At 40.4% G+C, this 19,724-nt stretch overlaps 2 protein-coding genes across 3 annotated transcripts; one reads left to right on the top strand and one right to left on the bottom strand.

Annotated features, from left to right (window-relative positions):
* Window positions 1-8,920, bottom strand: LOC112220025 (zinc finger protein 665). The gene is made up of 4 exons (XM_024381580.2): window positions 8,705-8,920; window positions 7,794-8,118; window positions 7,346-7,441; window positions 1-2,078 (listed from the first exon to the last, which is right to left on the bottom strand). The coding sequence occupies exons 1-4, from the start codon at window positions 8,873-8,875 to the stop codon at window positions 319-321; spliced, it is 2,352 nt and encodes a 783-aa protein (XP_024237348.2). The 5' UTR covers window positions 8,876-8,920; the 3' UTR covers window positions 1-318.
* Window positions 8,921-14,315: 5,395 nt separating this feature from the next.
* On the top strand, window positions 14,316-18,978 carry LOC112220024 (GTPase IMAP family member 7). 2 transcript variants are annotated; one of them, XM_024381578.1, is made up of 2 exons: window positions 14,316-14,475; window positions 17,343-18,978. In XM_024381578.1, the coding sequence occupies exons 1-2, from the start codon at window positions 14,451-14,453 to the stop codon at window positions 18,794-18,796; spliced, it is 1,479 nt and encodes a 492-aa protein (XP_024237346.1). In that variant the 5' UTR covers window positions 14,316-14,450; the 3' UTR covers window positions 18,797-18,978. The 2 variants fall into 2 exon arrangements, with proteins under 2 accessions (XP_024237346.1, XP_024237347.1); XM_024381579.2 differs by lacking the exon at window positions 17,343-18,978 and adding an exon at window positions 15,584-17,044 and having other exon boundaries at window positions 14,320-14,475.
* Window positions 18,979-19,724: the final 746 nt, after the last annotated feature.

The raw sequence follows: 19,724 nt of genomic DNA, 5'->3' as shown, positions 1-19,724 counted from the left end.
TGACTTACATGAATTAGGTGTTTAATGATTTATACAATAAAATTAAAAATAGGAAAAATCTTAAACAATTCAGTACAATGTCAGAAATAAACAGTCATGTCTTTGAGGAATTTGGCCTCATGAACATTGACCCTAAGACTTACAGCAATATCTCCAAGCATTACAGCAGGCACTCATTTCATTTCCTAAAGCACACATTCATTTCCTATGAGGCTTTCCAGAAACCCATCCCAGAACATTTAACCCTACAGATACATCCTCATTGTTCCTGATGTCTGAAAGCAGGAAGTTGCCTCACTGTGAATGATAGAGATTATATCACTGAGTCGACATCACAGCAGCATTATGACAAGCACTGCGGTCTTCACCTCCTTTATTTCTGAAAGAACGGTCTGAAGATTTACGAGACCGATCACGTGTTGCTGCCACACCATTACAGCTATGGTTTTTGTAGTGTCTTATGTCAGAAAAGCCCTTTCCACATCTCTTGCAATAATAAGGCCTAACTCCAGTGTGGACTTGCATGTGGGCTTTGACGTTGTTGGCTTGGCTGAAACCTCTCCCGCAGACGTCACATTTGAATGGCTTCTCTCCCGTGTGGACTCTCTCATGCCTTTTGAGATTGGTGTTGACTGAGAAAGTCTTGTCACAATAACTGCATTTGAAGGGCTTTTCACCTGTATGGGTTCGCTCATGTCCTTCTAGAGCTTGCTTAAGAACAAATTTCTTTTCACAGAATTTACAAGCGTAGGGCTTCACCCCACTGTGAAGTCTCATGTGGTAGTCCAAAGTATTTTTATAGGCAAAGTTCTTTCCGCAAATGGAACAAGAGTATTGCTTTTGTCCCGTGTGACTTCGTTGATGGTTTTTCAGAGTTAGCATGGAGCTGAAGCCGTTCAAACATATGTCACAACTGAATGGCTTTGTTGAGGTTCCCGCTCTCCTGGCGGTTCTCTCTCTCGTTCTCTCTCTTCTCTGTCGTTCCCTCTGCTTCTCTCCTTCAGCTGTGTGCCATTTTAGATTGTGTCGTCTCATTTGAAAATTGTACATAAAAGTCTTCCCACATAGGTCACACATAAATGGTTTGGTTGCCCCATGACGGTGCATGTGAGCTTTTAGGTCGGTGGACTGAAGGTAGCTTTTCCCACACACTTCACATTTGTACGGTCTCTCCCCTGTGTGGAGCACTTGGTGTCTCTGAAGGTTTGCTTTATGGCCGAAAGCAGCTCCACATGTCTCGCATTTAAATGCCTTCTCCCCTGTATGAACAACCATGTGGTTTTTGAGGCTGCTGCTTGTCATAAAACCCTTACCACACTCTGAACATGAATGCGGACGTACACCTGTATGTGTTCGCATATGAATATTTAGGCCACCATGCTGTCTGTAACTCTTTCCACACACAGCACAGGTGTATGGTTTTTCACCGGTGTGGATTCTCTCGTGCTCGATAAGCAGTTTCCTTGACGTGAAACCCTTGTCACAAGTCAGGCACTTGAACGGTCTCTCCACTGCATGAACAAGCTGATGTCGTTTCAGATCTTTCTTGGTAGACAAAACATTTCCACAAACTTTGCAACTGAATGTTTTTTCTCTGTGACGCAACATGTGATGTTCGAGCTGCTTGGACATTCTGAATGTTTTGCCACATTGACCACAAGTGAATGGCCTCTCTTCTGTGTGAATTAACATCTGATGTACCAGTGTGTGAATTAGCTTGTGAGCTTCCAGTGACCCCTTCCTGCTGAAGGTCTTTTCACAAACATCACACTTGAAGGGTCTTGTGTGAGTTAGCTTGTGTTGTACCAGTAGGTTGTTCCGGCTGAAGGTCTTCTCACAAACATCACACTTGAAGCATTTGGTTTCTTTGGATCGCATCCTTTTAATAGTATTGCTGTTTTTCTGGCTTTCATGGCCGTCTCTCTCGTTGCTCCCTGGCAGAGCAGCTCTCATATGCTCAACGTTGGATTCAGTGTCTCTTGGTGAGGGGTCTGTATTCAGTCCATCTGTGTCTCCCAGAGAGGAGTCATTCTCCAATGAAGACATCTCTGTGGGTTTACTGCAAACCTTTGCAGGACCTAAAGACAAAAGGATTATGAGTATATATACACACATTTATACACACACACACACACACACAAAAACTATAAATTAAATTAAGCAGGTTTTACAAATGAGGATTACACAAACTAATTTCATTAATTAAAAATAAGTAGCCTTGTCCGAGTTAGAAAGGCCCATATAACCGGAGCCTATAGATCTTCTGTTTATGTAGCATGAGGCATCTTGATTATGTACAAATAAAGCAGCTGGACAGGACTCCAGTCTGAATCTTTTTTTTTTACATTAGCATTAAAATAAACATACGTTTACAAGCCTTTGAATTGTTTTCAAACAACTGGTCCATATTCAGTAGTGCACACTGTAGCAAAACGTTTTGCAAAGGAAAGTGAAAACAAACATTGAGGTAGTCCCTTCCCCATAGGCAGCGCGTCCAATAGGTTAGCTAAGCTTCCCCCTAAGTCAATTTAATTACATTTGCCCAAAATATGTAAATTACTCCTGTCTACAGAAATAAATCAAATTATTCAAAATACTAAACCACAGAGCATGATATAGCCACAGAGGATCATTAGGGTCTCCCAAAATATAATTGTGGATGGTTTTAAAATCGCATAGCCTAAAGTTAGGAAGCACGCAATTTCAGCAGCTTGGCAAATTCTCCGAATGTGTGCAAAGAAAAAGTAAAGCATTGGTTCAGAATGTTATTTTTTGCAAATTGAAAGTTATTATAATCTTACATTTATGACTACCCAATTAGAGGTCTTCATGGGTACAAAAAGTTGGACCCCTTCTGAAATAGACCTGGGGCTTTCCCACCCAGACCCGAAATACACTACCATTCAAAAGTTTTGGGTCACTTAAAAATGCACTTTTTGTCCATTAAAATAACATCAAATTGATCAGAAATACAGTGTAGATATTAAATGTTGTAAATGACTATTGTAGCTGGAAACAGCTGATTTTTAATGTAATATCTACATAGGCGTACAGAGGTCCATTATCAGCAACCATCACTCATTCCATTTTTCTGCAAGAATATTGTCAAATCTGTATACTTGGACTTTGATTTAGCTTTCCAAGTATTAGTAGCTATATAAGTTCAACATTTGCAAAACAACCAGTTTTCATAACTCTGAATATCCTTATAATTTTTTGTCCAAAATGAAAAGGCATGCTGTCGTACAAGGTTAGTAGCTACATTTTGCGACCGAAACATGGTTTCCGGATACTCCCGTAAAGCCCAGCTCATTGGTTGGTTCATTAAATAGTACTCGCAAAACACCAGTCTCAACGTTAACAGTTTCAGTTGTTATGATTGTCAACATCATGATCTGTATCTAAGTGACTATTTTGATGTTCTTGTTTCCATCAATTGAGTCCACTTTGATAGACAAAAAAAAATCTATTTCATCCATAGACACGGTTTCCAAGACCATTGATTCAGAATCTTTTGTTTCAGCTTGACCATTATCTTACATTCGTCTAGATTCAGGTAACAGGTTGCTGTAACACCCCCCATTGACTTCTATAGTTTAAAAACAGTACAGAAGCAAACGTGTGGATATGAACATCATCTTCAAAACATGTTTAAATCCTGTTTTGTTAAGAGTTGACAGTAGTTAAAAACCATAAAAACTTCCAGCAAAATTACTCAACGACACCGACAGATTTTTCACATATAGTTGGCTTGGGGATTGGAAACAGCAACCTTCCACTTACAGGCCCAACAATCTTAACCGCTAGGCTACCTGCCGCCCTAGTGTCTTCCTTTCTTGGTATAATATACCATCATGTCCTCAGTTATTGTAACATTTGAATTTTCTGGAACTGATTCTGAAAATTGTTGCTTTACCTGAGAGAATACATTTCATTCAATTGCCATGAAGCAATATATCCTCTATTGATTCAATTTTGATAGACATCATGGTTTCAAAGTTAATTCATTTAGAATGTTGCATGCGTTTCACTTCAACATTTTCTGATGACTTGACACTCCCATCCTCTATATCTGAGCTACACTATACATACAAAAGTATGTGGACAACACTTAGAATTAGTGGATTCGGCTATTTCAGCTTCACCTGTTGCTGACCGGTGTATAAAACAGAGCACACATCCATGAAGTCTCCATGCCTCACCCAATGTAATGTGGTACGGATCAGTTTATTTTTTATTCCTTATAACTGGAACCTCCACCAGGAGCTAGCCAGCTAACTAGCTGCTAGTCTTTGTTGGCCACGGCTAGCGGTCCTCGCCTTTCCCCCACCGGAATCAGCCAGCCTTAGCTTGGACAATCACCTGCCAGTCTACACAGCGCGATAACAACCCAGAGCATATTGGACAGCCTCTCTCCACCATATCACCGGATTCCTGCCGCTCTGGATCATTACACAGGATCATTACTCCGGATCATCGCAGCTAGCTAGCTGCAAACGAATGGCTACTGTTAGCTAACGCCTCTGTCCCGAAGCAAGCACCAGCTAGCCTTGAGCTAGGCTCATATACCAGCTAATTCTAGGGCTACAATACCTCCTTTGCCAGTTGGCCTGGATCCGATCCTTTATTGTCAACACGGAGCCCCGCCGATCCATCACGACTGGACTGCCGACGTGATTTCCCAATGTGGTCTCAACAGGCTATTCTGTTACGATATCGCAGCAGAACCATCTACTAGCCCCGGCCCGCTAGCTTTTTCTGAACGCTGTGTCCTCTGCTTGCCCAGCGTAGTAGTGACTACAGAACAGCACCCTGACTCAACTATTGCTACTCGTTTGACCCTATGATCACTCGGCTACACAGCTGATGCACCCTGGACTGTTTCAATAACACAATACCTCATTTTGTTTACCTGTCAGCCCCAGCCTCGAACTCAGGTCCTGTATGTACCTAGCTGACCCGCTCTGCCCATTCATCGCCATTTACCCGTTGTTGTCTCAGCTCTCCTGATCAACACCTGTGATTGCTTTATGACCCTCTCTAATGTCAATATGCCTTGTCTACTGCTGCCGTGGCTAGTTTTTGTTTTATTTCACTGTAGAGCCCTCAGTCCCGCTCAAAATGTCTTAGTTCTTTTGGCCCAACCCACACATATGCGGAGACCTCACCTACGTTAATTGATGCGTGACGATGAGAGGTTTCGTCTCTGGAGGCAACGCATCGGTTTACCTCCACTGTACTCACATCCTACCATACCCTTGTCTGTACATTATGCCTTGAATCCATTCTACTACACCTAGAAATCTGCTACTTTTATTCTCTGTCCCCAACGCACTAGACGACCAGTTCTTATAGCCTTTAGCCATACCCTTATCCTACTCCTCCTCTGTTGATGTAGAGGTTAACCCAGGCCCTGTAGCCCCCAGTTCCACTCCTATTCCCCAGGCGCTATCATTTGCTGACTTCTGTAACTGTAAAAGCCTTGGTTTCATGCATGCTAACATCAGAAGCCTCCGCCATAAGTTGTTTTTTTCCCCACTGCTTTAGCACACTCCGCCAACCCTGATGTCCATTCCGTGTCTGAATCCTGGCTTAGGAAGGCCACCAAAAATTCTGAAATTTCCATCCCCAACTACAACATTTTCTACCAAGATAGAACTGCCAAAGGGGGTGGAGTTGCAATCTACTGCAGAGACAGCCTGCAGAGTTCTGTCATCCCATCCAGGTCTGTGCCCAAACAGTTTGACCTTCTACTTTTAAAAATCCACCTTTCCAGAAATAAGTCTCTCACTGTTGCCGCTTGTTACAGACCCCCCTCAGCCCCCAGCTGTGCCCTGGACACCATATGTGAAGTAATTGCCCCCCATTTATCTTCAGAGTTTGTACTGTTAGGTGACCTAAACTGGGATATGCTTAACACCCCGGCCGTCCTACAATCTAAGCTAGATGCCCTCAATCTCACCGATATTATCATGGAACCTACCAGGTACAACCCCAAATCCGTAAACACAGGCACCCTCATAGATATCATCCTGACCAACCTGCCTTCTAAATACACCTCTGGTGTCTTCAACCAGGATTTCAGCGATCACTGCCTCATTGCCTGCGTCCGTAACAGGTCCGCGGTCAAACGACCACCCCTCATCACGGTCAAACGCTCCCTAAAACACTTAATTGAGCAGGCATTTCTAATCGACCTGGTCCGGGTATCCTGGAAGGATATTGACCTCATTCCGCCAGTAGAGGATGCCTGGTTATTCTATAAAAGTGCTTTCCTCACCATCTTAAATAAGCATGCCCCATTCAAAAAAATGTAGAACCAGGAACAGATATAGCCCGTGGTTCACTCCAGACCTGATTGCCCTTGGCCAGCACAAAAACATCCTGTGGCGTACTGCACTAGCATCGAATAGCCACCGCGATATGGAACTTTTCATGGAATTTAGGAACCAATATACACAGGCAGTTAGGAAAGCAAAGGCTAGCTTTCTTAAAACAGAAATTTGCATCCTGTAGCACAAACTCCAAAAAGTTTCTGTTCTGGAAGCACTGCAAAATGTGCACCCCCCCAAAAAAAAATCAGCTGGGCTAGACAATCTGGACCCTCTCTTTCTAAAATTATCCGCCGCAATTGTTACAACCCCTATTACTAGCCTGTTCAACCTCTCATATCGTCTGAGATCGGAAAGCTGCCGTGGTCATCACCCCCCTCTTCAAAGGGGGAGACACTCTAGACCCAAACTGTTACAGACCTATATCTATCCTACCCAGGCCTTCGAAAGCTAAGTTAACAAACAGATCACCGACCATTTTGAATCCCACCGTACCGCTATGCAATCTGGTTTCCAAGCCGGTCATGGGTGCACCTCACGCTCAAGGTCCTAAACGATATCATAACTGCCATTGATAAAAGACAATACTGTGCAGCCGTATTCATCAACCTGGCCAAGGCTTTCGACTCTGTCAATCACCACATTCTTATCGGCAGACTCAACAGCCTTGGTTTCTCAAATGACTGCCTCGCCTGGTTCACCAACTACTTCTCAGATAGAGTTCAGTGTGTCAAATCGGAAGGCCTGCTGTCCGGACCTCTGGCAGTCTATGGGGGTGCCACAGGGTTCAATTCTCGAGCCGACTTCTCTCTGTATACATCAATGATGTGGCTCTTGCTGCTGGTGATTCTCTGATCTACATCTACGCAGACGACACCATTCACTCATTGGTGGTGACACCTCTCACTGGCTGCCTATGCCCTGTTTTGGCCCATTTGCTTCTGTTTGGTTCCTAGTAATTAAGACCTTGGTTTGCTAACAATTATTCAAAATAACATAATTTGAAGGATTACCTGCACAGACTGACATCGCATTAGTGACAGTGTTTGCTTGACTGACATTCCCTGGCATTGTTGAAGCCGCTGTCATTCCAGAGAACATTGAGAGACCTAAAACATAACAAGCATAATTACCTTTAACACACATTCACCTTTCCCTTCCCACAAAATTGTGTGATTTAGGCCTAAATGTATTTGAAAATAAATTATCAGTAGGCCAAGAACACCAATAACAAGCTTTAGCTAAAGCCTAGGCAGATAGCCTAGTGGTTAGAGTGTTGGGCCAGTAACGGAGAGGTTGCTAGATCAAATCCCCGAGCTGCCAACGTAAAAAATATATGTTGTTCAGCCCCTGAGTAAGGCAGTTAACCCACTAGGCTGTCATTGTAAATAAGAAGTTGTTCTTAACGGAGTTGAATGAAAAAAATAATGACTATTGGCTAGCTAGGTCTATAACACTCACCGACTGGTGGAATTGCAAAAATCATTCCATTGAGCAGAATATGCGTGGGTCCTTTTGGTTCTGCTTGTGCCTGCATTTTAGCCAGTGATGCTCTATAATTTTCAGCCTTCTCAGTCAATGCCTTAATATGTTCATTCATCTGCTCCACCTTGGTTTTCATATCTTCATCCATCTGCTCCACCTTGGTTTTCATATCTTCATCCATCTGCTCCACCTTGGTCTTCAGTTTATCGTTCTCATTTTGTAAACTTGAGGAGACCACTAGGAATAGTTGGCAAATTTTACGAATAGCCTCCTCTGTCACCAGATTCATAATTGTGCACAGCTGTGAAGAGAAATTGAGAAGAAAAAAATGTTACCTAAATAGTTAGTTAACGTTAACCTAGTTGTCTGTGCAGTCAGCTACGTTGCAAAGAAAATTATGTGAAACCACTAAGTTAACGCGGCTACCGCCTAGTGGTTAGAGCGTTGATCCAGTAACCGAAAGGTTGCTGGATTGAATCCCCGAGCTGCCAAGTTACAAATCTGTCTTTCTGCCCCTGAACAGTCATTGTAAATAATAATTTGTTCTTATCTAACCTGCCTAGTTGAATTTTTTAATTTTTTAAATCGCACTTAGCTAACCGCTAGCAGTTAGCTAACTAGCGAACTAGCTTACAACTACCGTAGATAAGGAAATTGCAGTAAGCTGGCTAATTTAGCCATAGTTACACCAAATATTCGCATAGTGGTTACACAACGTTGGATAAACTACTAGACAACGTATCTTTAACTAGTTAGATAACGTTACGCGTTAACAGTACTATACGTTGCCACAGATAGAACAATGAGGCAGATCTTTTTCCGGATGTATAACTAATTGGGTTACTTTAAAAACATATTTGACGCAGTTAGCTCAACTCTGTACTCACCTCTCTCTCCGGATTGCAAACGTAAGAGTTTGGCACGGTGGTCAAAAATTTGCCCATTTCTGTCATTGTCGTCTCGACGACAACGGCCATAATAGATGTTGTTTCTAACTGAAACATATTGTAAACTGTAGCCATTTTGCCCTCAGACTCACTCACATAACAGCTAGCCATCTGTCACTTAGCATCGGCAGTTCCTTCCTGTACGCCTAATTTTCAAAATAAAAGTACTCCTTCCTGACTTTTACTTGACATTATTTTCTGGATTTAAAAAAAAAATCAGAAAATTATACTTTGAACTTGCTTAAACATACATTTATTGAAAATGCAAACAATTAATTATAGAAATAAATTAGCAAAGATAGAACGAAGTTAACTTTAAATAAAGTTTTTGACTGTACTATTACATTTTAAAAACTATATTGGTGATGCTTTTCATTATAACCCCCTATGAAAAACAATAACACAATACCAACACTGTTTCTGGAAGTTTTAATGGTTTTTAACTGATGTCAACTCTAAACCTTCAAGGTGCATACTGGACCCTATTCCAACTACACGTCTGAAAGAGCTGCTTCCAGTGTTTGGCCCTCCTATGTTGAACATAATAAACGTCTCGCTATTCACCAGATGTGTACCAAACGCACTAAAAGTGGCAGTAATAAAGCCTCAATTGAAAAACCTAAAACTTCACCCTGAAAATGTAAAAAACTATTGGCCTATATCAAATCACCCATTCTGTTGCGCAGCAACTCACTGCCTTCCTAAAGACAAATAATATATACGTAACGCTTCAGTCTGGTTTTAAACCCCATCAAAGCACCTTCACGAGACTGCACTCGTGAGGTGTTATATTACATTTTAATTGCGTCAGACCAAGGCTCTGCATCTTTTCTCGTGCTCCTAGACCTTAGTGCTGCTTTTGACACCATGTTTTACACCAAGGTAAAGTTGGTTTTATATTCACACATTCGAACATTCAACAGACATTCGCCAAAATCCATTTACAAATGTAAAAATCAATAACTAATTAATTGATTGTCACAGAAACATGAAAATATATATGGTTAATTCTATAACTGTCGAGCATACTTTTAAAACCTTTGTTTTGAATACAAATTCCAGTTTTGATTTTATAGAAATACATAACATCTTTAAAATGCAATTTAAAGTTGTATAAATCAATAACTAATTCACCGTTTGTCACAGAAACATTAAACTAGATATGATTTATTCTATAAATGTTTAGCATGCTTTAACAACCTTTGTTTTGTATTAAAAGGGGTGGCAGGGTAGCCTAGTGGTTAGAGCATTGGACTAGAAACTGAAAGGTTGCAAGTTCAAATCCCCGAGATGACAAGGTACAAAATCTGTCGTTCTGCCCCTGAACAGGCAGTTAACCCACTGTTCCTAGGCTGTTGTTGAAAATAAGAATTTGTTCTTAACTGACTTGCCTAGTAAAAATTATATATTTTTTTGATTTGATGGAAACACATAAACTCTTTAAAATGAAATTTAAAGCTGTATAAATCAATAACTAATTCACAGTTTGTCACAGAATCATCAAACTAGATATAATTTATTCGATTTATTCTATATTCTTACAACCTTTGTTTTGAATACAAATTCCACTTTTGGCAAATGTTTGTTGAATGTCCAAATGTCTGAATATAAAACCAACTTTACCTCGGTATCGAACACCACATTCTTTTGGAGAGATTGGATACCCTAATTGGTCTACACGGACAAGTTCTTGCCTGGTGTAGATCTTATCTGTCGGAAAGATATCAGTTCGTCTCTGTGGATGGTTTGTCCTCTGACAAATCAATTGTAAGTTTCGGTGTTCCTCAAGGTTTTAGAACCACTATTGTTTTTACTATATATTCTACCTCTTGGTGATGTCATTTGGAAACGTAATGTTAACTTTCATTGCTAAGTCTAATCAAATCAAATTTGATTGGTCACATACACATAGTTAGCAGATGTTGCCCACACTGGAAGCCTGTGTTTCAACTCGGACAAAACAGAGATTCTCGTTCTAGGTCCCAAGAAACAAAGTGATCTCCTGTTGGATCTGACAATTAATCTTGATGGTTGTACAGTCGTCTCAAATAAAACTGTGAAGGACTTTGGCGTTAACTCTGGACCCTGATCTCTCTTTTTAGACGAACGTATTAAGAATATTTCAAGGACAGCTTTCTTCTATCTTCGTAACATTGCAAAAATCCTAAACCTATTGTCCAGAAATTATGCAGAAAAGCTGATCCATGCCTTTGTCCCTTCTAGATTAGACTACTGCAATGCTCTACCTTTCGGCTGCCCGGATAAAGCACAAAATAAACTTCAGTTAGTGCTAAACATGCCTGCTAGAATCTTGAGTAGAACCCAAACATTTGATCATATTACTCCAGTGCTAGCCTCTCTACACTGGCTTCCTGTTAATTATAGGGTTGATTTCAAGGTTTTACTGCTAACCTACAAAGCATTACATTGGCTTCCTCATTCTGTCAATAACAAACATAGCTCAGACAGAGGATGGGAGTGTCAAGTCATCAGTAAATGTTGAAATGAAACAAATGCAACATTCTAAATCAATTAACTTTGAAACCATGATGTCTATCAACATTGAATCAATAGAGGATATATTGCTTCATGGCAATTGAATGAAACATATTCTCTCTGATAAAGCAACAATTTTCAGAATCAGTCCCAGATAATGCAAATGTTACAAGAACTGAGGACATGATGGTCTAAATTCTACCATCATAAAAAAGGAAGACACTAGGGCGGCAGGTAGCCTAGCGGTTAAGAGTGTTGGGCCTATAAGTGAAAGGTTGCTGTTTCCAATCCCCCAGCCAACTATGTGAAAAATCTGTCGATGTGCCCTTGAGCAAGGCACTTAACCCTAATTCCTCTGGATAAGAGTGTCCAATAAATGACTAAAATTTAAAAAATTTAAAGAATTGAATCCTTACTCAAAAACCATTCAAATCAAATCAAATTTTATTTGTCACATACACATGGTTAGCAGATGTTAATGCGAGTGTAGCGAAATGCTTGTGCTTCTAGTTCCGACAATGCAGTAATAACGAACAAGTAACCTAACTAACAATTCCAAAAAAACTACTGTCTTATACACAGTGTAAGGGGATAAAGAATATGTACATAAGGATATATGAATGAGTGATGGTACAGAGCAGCATAGGCAAGATACAGTAGATGATATCGAGTACAGTATATACATATGAGATGAGTATGTAAACCAAGTGGCATAGTTAAAGTGGCTAGTGATACATGTATTACATAAGGATGCAGTCGATGATATAGAGTACAGTATCTACGTATGCATATGAGATGAATAATGTAGGGTAAGTAACATTATATAAGGTAGCATTGTTTAAAGTGGCTAGTGATATATTTACATCATTTCCCATCAATTCCCATTATTAAAGTGGCTGGAGTAGAGTCAGTGTCATTGACAGTCATTGACAGTGTGTTGGCAGTAGCCACTCAATGTTAGTGGTGGCTGTTTAACAGTCTGATGGCCTTGAGATAGAAGCTGTTTTTCAGTCTCTCGGTCCCAGCTTTGATGCACCTGTACTGACCTCGCCTTCTGGCTCGGGTGGTTGATGTCCTTGATGATCTTTATGGCCTTCCTGTAGCATCGGGTGGTGTAGGTGTCCTGGAGGGCAGGTAGTTTGCCCCCGGTGATGCGTTGTGCAGACCTCACTACCCTCTGGAGAGCCTTACGGTTGAGGGCGGTGCAGTTGCCATACCAGGCGGTGATACAGCCCGCCAGGATGCTCTCGATTGTGCATCTGTAGAAGTTTGTGAGTGCTTTTGGTGAGTGTTGCAGTGTTGCAAATAACAGGAGATCCAATGCACCCTTCCTTAAGATAAAATGTTATTGCTACCAGAAATCATTTGAAATGGAAGGACTGTAACCAAAAAATGTATAGACATCATTCTCTTACAAAGGAAAAATAGTACACCAAGGGAACAAATTAAAGACTACCCACTGAGCACAGATGTCAGATCAATGTCTAGTTTTGATTTACATTTGGTTGAGTTGTCCACTAACTGTGAATTCAATGTGAAATCAACAACAAATGTCACCATGTCATTGGATTTAGGTTAAAAGTTGTGGGGAAAAAAATACGAAATGCCCTTACGTTGATTAATTTTTGCAAATCCAATCAGTTTTCCACTTTCATTCAACTTCACCACATTGATTTCATTGGTTGAAATTATGTGGAAACAGTGAGTAGGCCCTTTAAGGGACCTGAGCAAAAGGTGGTGGCTGAAAAGATGAAAAACATAAAAGCTTTTAAATATTACAATGAGGCACTTTCCAGTGCAATTAAAGTCACTGTCTGCTTTTAACCAGAATGGAGTAGGTTCTATCACTGATGTGCTGCTCAAAATGTAATCGGGCAATTTAACAGTCGGAACCTCAAACTTCCAATAACTTAGACAGCATAAATTACAAGCCATGCTGAACAAACTATTTTTGAATGTGGAAACATTACTGTCGTGTACAGTTTGTGGTGCTGAATCAAAAAGGCAGACAGTGTGCAACACAGTCCCACATATTTTGTTAAGTAGACTTTCGAGAGCACAGTTAAGTGAATTGAACACCAATTAGAACCCCAAAAATTGCATATACCCTCTTCTCATGGAGAAAGGGAATACAAAATATGATCAATTATCTTCCAAAAATGTCAAACAAGATTTGAGGACACAACTGGGCTGTATCATTTGGCAATTTAAATAACAAGCAAATGACTAACAAAAGCAAAGGGTTGCCCAGGGTGCTTTGCGAACCATCCTGGCAAAAGTTGTGAGCTAATAATACTAAAAAGGAAGTTAATTTAAGTCAAATATTTAGCAGAATACGATTTTTTGTGATTACACAAAAAGGTTATTGTAGGCCTGTATGTCATGGGCTGGATCTGAACTCAGGTCTCCCATGGGAGAAACCAATTCCCTCTTGGCGCAACATTGACACTGATGGTGAAGTCTCAGGGAGGACTAACTTTATTTATCAAACCCAAAGAAGTTCATGATTAGAATTCGCTGTTTTCTTCATCCATCTGATGGTCCAGAGACAGTTTATCAAAAGTACAGTAGATGGTGATATTGTATCTTATATATTTGCACCCTGACCTGTAATACTGTAAAAAGACAAGACTTGTTCTCAACTTTTAACATAACATACTGTAGCTTAGATACATATAAGAAAGCCTACTAACTTAGTTCACTTTCAAACGTCTCATTTGGAAATGGCCCACAGGATTGATTGTATGCAGAGTATCAAAACTCACTGTTTTCACAACTCCACATGTGTAGTTCCCTATCAGAATCATAACTCAAATAATGTAATCATAGTTTAGTATTAAACACATAACAGTTATAGAAACACAGACATGTTTAAGACTCTTGAAATGAACCATTGGATGAAATTGATAAGCCTATTGAAACTGATTATTGATTAGGCCTATTGTAATTCTGTAGGCTGTTAGAAAGGAGGGAGGAGGGAGGGGATACCTAGTCATCCCCATTTAACCCAACCTCTTTGAGGGGAGGTGTTTTACGCTGAGTTGCAGCATGCAATCATCCAACCAAAATGTGTTTAGGGCCCTCATGGCTAGAGCCCGCCCTGCACACAAGGCTATAGAGACAGTAATGATTCGTTAGATCACTCTAAAATCAAACAAACACAGCACATAACAGATTTCACAGCTCAAACATGAGTTCCCTGGATAATCAGATGGGTAAGTACACTTAGTTAATAGTATATTAACGTTCTTGTTGTATATATGATACTTGTATGAAAGGAAGTTAAATGTAATAATATCATCAACTAGAATTGGTATTTATATCAGTAGACTATTCTAGTGCAAACCCATCAGGTCAATGCAATAATACTTTAAATATTTTGTTCAGTTATCGTTAAACGGGTCAAAGTACACAAAAAGTATGCTCCTTTACACTAACTTTTCATTCAACTAATAGTAAACATGTATAAATACTGCTGTCAAACATACAGTATATTAAGTATATCCAATATAGTTCAGTTCAGTTCAATTCAAATTACTTTATTGTGAAATGCCAGATCTTTTGTGGTTGACACAATCATTAATAAATACAGAGACACTCACTGTTCATCAACAAGTACATCCGTTCATAATGGGGTCTCTGTGCATTGTCAATATCTGTAAATATTTTAGCTTTTTTTAAATATTTTTTTTACTTATGAGGGTGCTGTCCACAAACAGGAAATTCTTATCTTCTTAAGTTAAACATTCAAGTTGATTATTTTGTTCATTAATAGATAAATAACTTAACTGAAACACAAGCCAGTACCCAGTTTCCAGCTTTTCATTGCTTTTCTCTATGTTAAATGTGTCGGGGTAAAAAGGACACCATCAGCTGCATGTTTAATTAGCACAGATCTCTTAGTTTCCTGCACATTTTTGCACATGTATTGAATTATGGCAGTACCTGCCCTGTTTGTAATGTCATGTGGATGGTTGTTTGAACTGTACCCAAGTCATTGGAGAATTAAAAAATATATTTTGTCTCTTAAAAGTATTATATGATTTTTAAGAAGATGTTGAGACACTTTTTAAAACATACAATAAAGAGCATTTTTGATACTGCAAAATTATTTGATTGGACATGTCATGTGATTCAGTGGGATCTCCATGGAATATCGGAAGAATAATATGACTCAAAGTAACATCACATGAATCTATGGTCAATAAAATATACCGTAACCAAAAGGACAATGCAAATGAATCGAAACCTTTAAAAGGGGCAAACATTGCAAACATACAATTCTGTGCCAATAGTGAAGAACTTGTCTTTGTCACCCAACAGAGCAGCCAAAGAAAAATGATGAGCTGAGGATTGTTTTGGTTGGGAAGACTGGAGTTGGGAAGAGTGCAGTAGGAAACACCATCTTGGGAGAAACCACTTTTAAGTCTAAGTTATCTTCCTCCTCTGTGACATTGAAGTGTGACAAAAACAAAAGGAATGTGGATGGGCAAATGGTTGCTGTCATCGACACTCCAGGCTTGTTCGACACCCAATCTACCCAAGAGGAGATACTGAACGAGATCAAAATGTGCATCACTTTTGCTGCTCCTGGTCCCCATGCGTTCCTGATTGTGATCCAGCTGGGTAGATACACAAACGAGGAGAAAGAGGCGGTGAACATCCTCCAGCAGATCTTTGGCAAAGAGGCAGGAAAGTACACCATAGTGCTTTTCACTCGTGGAGATGATCTAGAGGGGAAAAGTATTGAATCATTCATTATGGGAAGTGAAGTCTGTGCAGATTTAAAAACCTTGGTCTTTGAAGCATGTCATGGGAGATATCATGCCTTCAACAACAGAGACCGCAATAATCGCTCTCAGGTATCTAAGCTGCTTGAGAAGATCAACAACATGACCATAACGGATGGAAGACAGCACTACTACACCAACAAAATGTTCCAAGAGGCTGAGAGAGCGATTGAGGAGGAGAAAGATAGGATTCTGAAAGAGAAAGCAGAGCAGACAAGGAGTGAAATGAAAGCACTGGAAATGAAATATGAAGGGCCCGCTCTGGAGGAAGCGAAGAAGAAGTTGATGCAAGAAATGGAGAACGACGCAAGATATATAGCTGAAAGAAGAAATGGAGTTTTGAAAATGGCAGGCTTCTCTCTTGCTGGAGCGGCTTTTGTTGGAGCAGCTGTGGTTGCCCTCAGGAAAGGGACCTGTGGAATACAATGACAGACAACAGTTTTGCCAGACTTTTAGTGTTTGCTGAAATGTTCAAACCATAATGATTAGGGGGAGCACACATTATACAGAAACACACTTATTTGGCATAACATGTACATTTAAATATACTGAAGTTTTTAAAGATAAAAACATTTGAGGTGTTTGGTCTGAGGTACAGTTGATCCTAAGCTATGTAATTGTAGCATAATATTCTTATTACCTTTAAATATACTGACGTTTTTAAAACGCATTTGAGGTGTTTGGTCTCAGGTACAGTTGATCCTAGGCTATGTAATTGTAGCATAATATCCTACTTTCTAAGATTCACAGCTACTGTATATCCATTTATTCAATATCCATATTTCCCAATATACTTCAATACTTATTGTTTTGTAATTTTTCACTTTACAGTTTAAACCTGAAAGTTTTCCTTGATAAAGTATCATTAAATACATGTTTTTAAATGGTTGGAAAGACTTCAATATAGCCTATTGCATGCAAAAATATGGTTTTAAATAAAAGATTCAGTGAACTGTGGAACTGTAATAAAATCAAAGACAAAAAAATGATTGAATTGAGTTTATGGTTTGGAAATCATTTTGAAATAGAAATGGTGTTGAATTTAATATGCAACATACAACAAAAATGTGCTGTGTTGTCAATAATCTACTTCTATCTATAATCTACAAATTAATAAATAAACACCAAAAATAAAAGTGAAAGGAGACTGAGAGGATATAAATAATGGCAGTGAATACTGGTGGTACAAAAATATGCCACTGATCAGTAGGAACATGTTTGGACACAGTTGTTCAGTCTGTCTAAAGCTATAATTCACATTTCACTATTTCACTTCTGAACTCTTGCTTCAGGTGCTAACATCAATGACCTGAGACTGGTGTTGGTCGGCCTGAGTGGAGTGGGGAAGAGTGCAGCTGGGAACACCATTCTGGGCCAAAAGGTGTTTGATTCCAGAATCAGTTTCAAAACAGTAACACTGAAGAGTGAGAGACAAGAAGGAGAGGTGTGTGGGAAGAGAGTGATAGTAGTGGACACTCCAGGTCTGTCCAACAGTGACCTCTCTGAGGAGGAAGTGAGAGGGGAGATGAACAGGGCCGTGACTCTGTGTGAACCAGGTCCCCATGCCTTCCTCCTGGTCATTCAGCTGGGTCGCTTCACAGAACAAGAGAAGAGCGTAATGGAGACACTCACAGAGCTTTTATCTGCCAACATAGAAGGAGACACGATGGTGCTCTTCACTTATGGGGAGAGACTGGAAGACACAACTATAGATCAGTTCATCCGCGAGGATAGCAATCTGAAGAAGCTGGTTAAGAAATGCAGGGGTGGATACCACGTGTTCAAAAACAATGACACCAGCAACAACAATCAGGTTAGAGAGCTTTTAGAAAAAATAGAAACCAGACTACAGAAAAAGCAGAAAAGCTGGTCATGGTACTGGAAAGGGGCAGCTGGTTGCTTTATTGTCATTGCAGCAGTGATGATAGTAAAAGTGTTGTTAAAAAGGTTACGAACACGTCCCCCACACATCCCTCCTGTCTCTGCCACCTGTCCTGTCCCTGACATGGTCTCTCCTGTCCCTGACATGATCCCTCCTGTCCCTGACATGGTCTCTTCTATCCCTGACATGGTCTCTCCTGTCCCTGACATGATCCCTCCTGTCCCTGACATGATCCCTCCTGTCCCTGACATGATCCCTCCTGTCCCTGACATGGTCTCTTCTGTCCCTGACATGGTCTCTTCTGTCCCTGACATGGTCTCTTCTGTCCCTGACATAGACTCTTCTGTCCCTGACATGGTCTCTTCTGTCCCTGACATGGTCTCTTCTGTCCCTGACATGGTCTCTCCTGTCCCTGACATGATCCCTCCTGTCCCTGCCACCTGTCCTGTCCCTGACATGGTCCCTCCTGTCCCTGACATGGTCCCTTCTGTCCCTGACATGGTCTCTTCTGTCGCTGACATCGTCCCTCCTGTCCCTGACATGATCCCTTCTGTCCCTGACATGATCCCTTCTGTCCCTGACACCTGTCCTGTCCCTGACATGGTCCCTCATGTCCCTGACATGGTCCCTTCTGTCCCTGACATGATCCCTTCTGTCCCTGACACCTGTCCTGTCCCTGACATGGTCCCTCATGTCCCTGACATAGTCTCTTCTGTTCCTGACATGGACCCTCCTGTCCCTGCCACTGTCCCCCCTGTTCGTCAGTCAATTTGGGAAATGGTGAAGTCAAACAACAACATTATTTTCACAGCGGGAGTAGGACTGACTCTATTGGTCATCATAAGAAAAATAATTAGGAAATAATGAGAGGTTGGTTGGATGGGACATAATTTCCACATCCGTGAGTGCCAAATTAAACGAATGCTACAATTATACACCCGTTAACTCTTTTTGACATTTTAGAACATTTCTTATTGAATGTTAAGAGAATGGGTGACAGGTTGTATTTGAAGAATCATAATAAAATATAAACATGTGAAAACTGATTTAGAAAGACTGGTTATTATTGCTGGATATTATGCATATAAGCTATTGTATGGTTTTCATCAGGTCTGTTGTCACATGAAAAACAAGTGAGGTCATACTGATGTGCATGTACTTCTACTTTGCAAACATAATCTGGGCTTCTATTGTGAATATGATTCTAGCTTTAAAGATAAGAACGTTCCAATTTTGATAGTCAAAATGTCCTGACATTTAACCATTTCCTCAAGAAGAACAGGTGTTTTACAATTATAACCGAAAGATAATTTACAGTGACATGGAATCCTTTTGTCGAACCTTATGTCACTTTATTTAGGGTGCAGTTAGGGTGAGTAGCCTAATAAAATACCTGCAGCCAAGATGCATAACCGGCATTGTTAAAAGACCTACACACAAGTTCAAACTAGTTGAAGTGTCTCAGGGCGTTGAGAGACATGGGTGTTGAGAGTGTTGGCATGTCTAAACCACCAGTGATTGTAACTAATGGCTCTTTGCCATCATAAACCCTGCATTAGGTTCAGCTCCACATCCTCCTCATAACCAGAGTGAAACTATGCTGTAAACAATGTTCAAGTAGTTCATGTAGAGGTATTGTGTGCATTGCTGCCCTCGGGTTGCTGGCCTCAGGTTGCTGGCCTGTCCTTAGTCTGTCTTTATACAATAGTTATGATGCAAAACATTTACATTGCCACTATGACCAGTGGTTTGCTGTTGGGAATTTTGGGCAGAGTTTAAGCAAACTATTTGG

The sequence above is a fragment of the Oncorhynchus tshawytscha genome, linkage group LG20 (assembly GCF_018296145.1).
Source record: "Oncorhynchus tshawytscha isolate Ot180627B linkage group LG20, Otsh_v2.0, whole genome shotgun sequence".
NCBI lineage: Eukaryota > Metazoa > Chordata > Actinopteri > Salmoniformes > Salmonidae > Oncorhynchus > Oncorhynchus tshawytscha.
This window is presented reverse-complemented; position numbering and strand designations above follow the sequence as displayed.

What these genes read in the sequence shown, in the direction of transcription:
- LOC112220025 (XM_024381580.2), bottom strand. Translation starts at nt 8,875, where the DNA reads ATGGCTAGCTGTTATGTGAGTGAGTCTGAGGGCAAAATGGCTACAGTT. An exon ending in TTTGCAATCCGGAGAGAGAG is followed by an intron (nt 8,119 to 8,704) that starts GTGAGTACAGAG and finishes TTCTCTTCACAG; the next exon opens with CTGTGCACAATTATGAATCT. An exon ending in TGCGATGTCAGTCTGTGCAG is followed by an intron (nt 2,079 to 7,345) that starts GTAATCCTTCAA and finishes TTTTGTCTTTAG; the next exon opens with GTCCTGCAAAGGTTTGCAGT.
- LOC112220024 (XM_024381578.1), top strand. Translation starts at nt 14,451, where the DNA reads ATGAGTTCCCTGGATAATCAGATGG. An exon ending in TTCCCTGGATAATCAGATGG is followed by an intron (nt 14,476 to 17,342) that starts GTAAGTACACTT and finishes CTCTTGCTTCAG; the next exon opens with GTGCTAACATCAATGACCTG.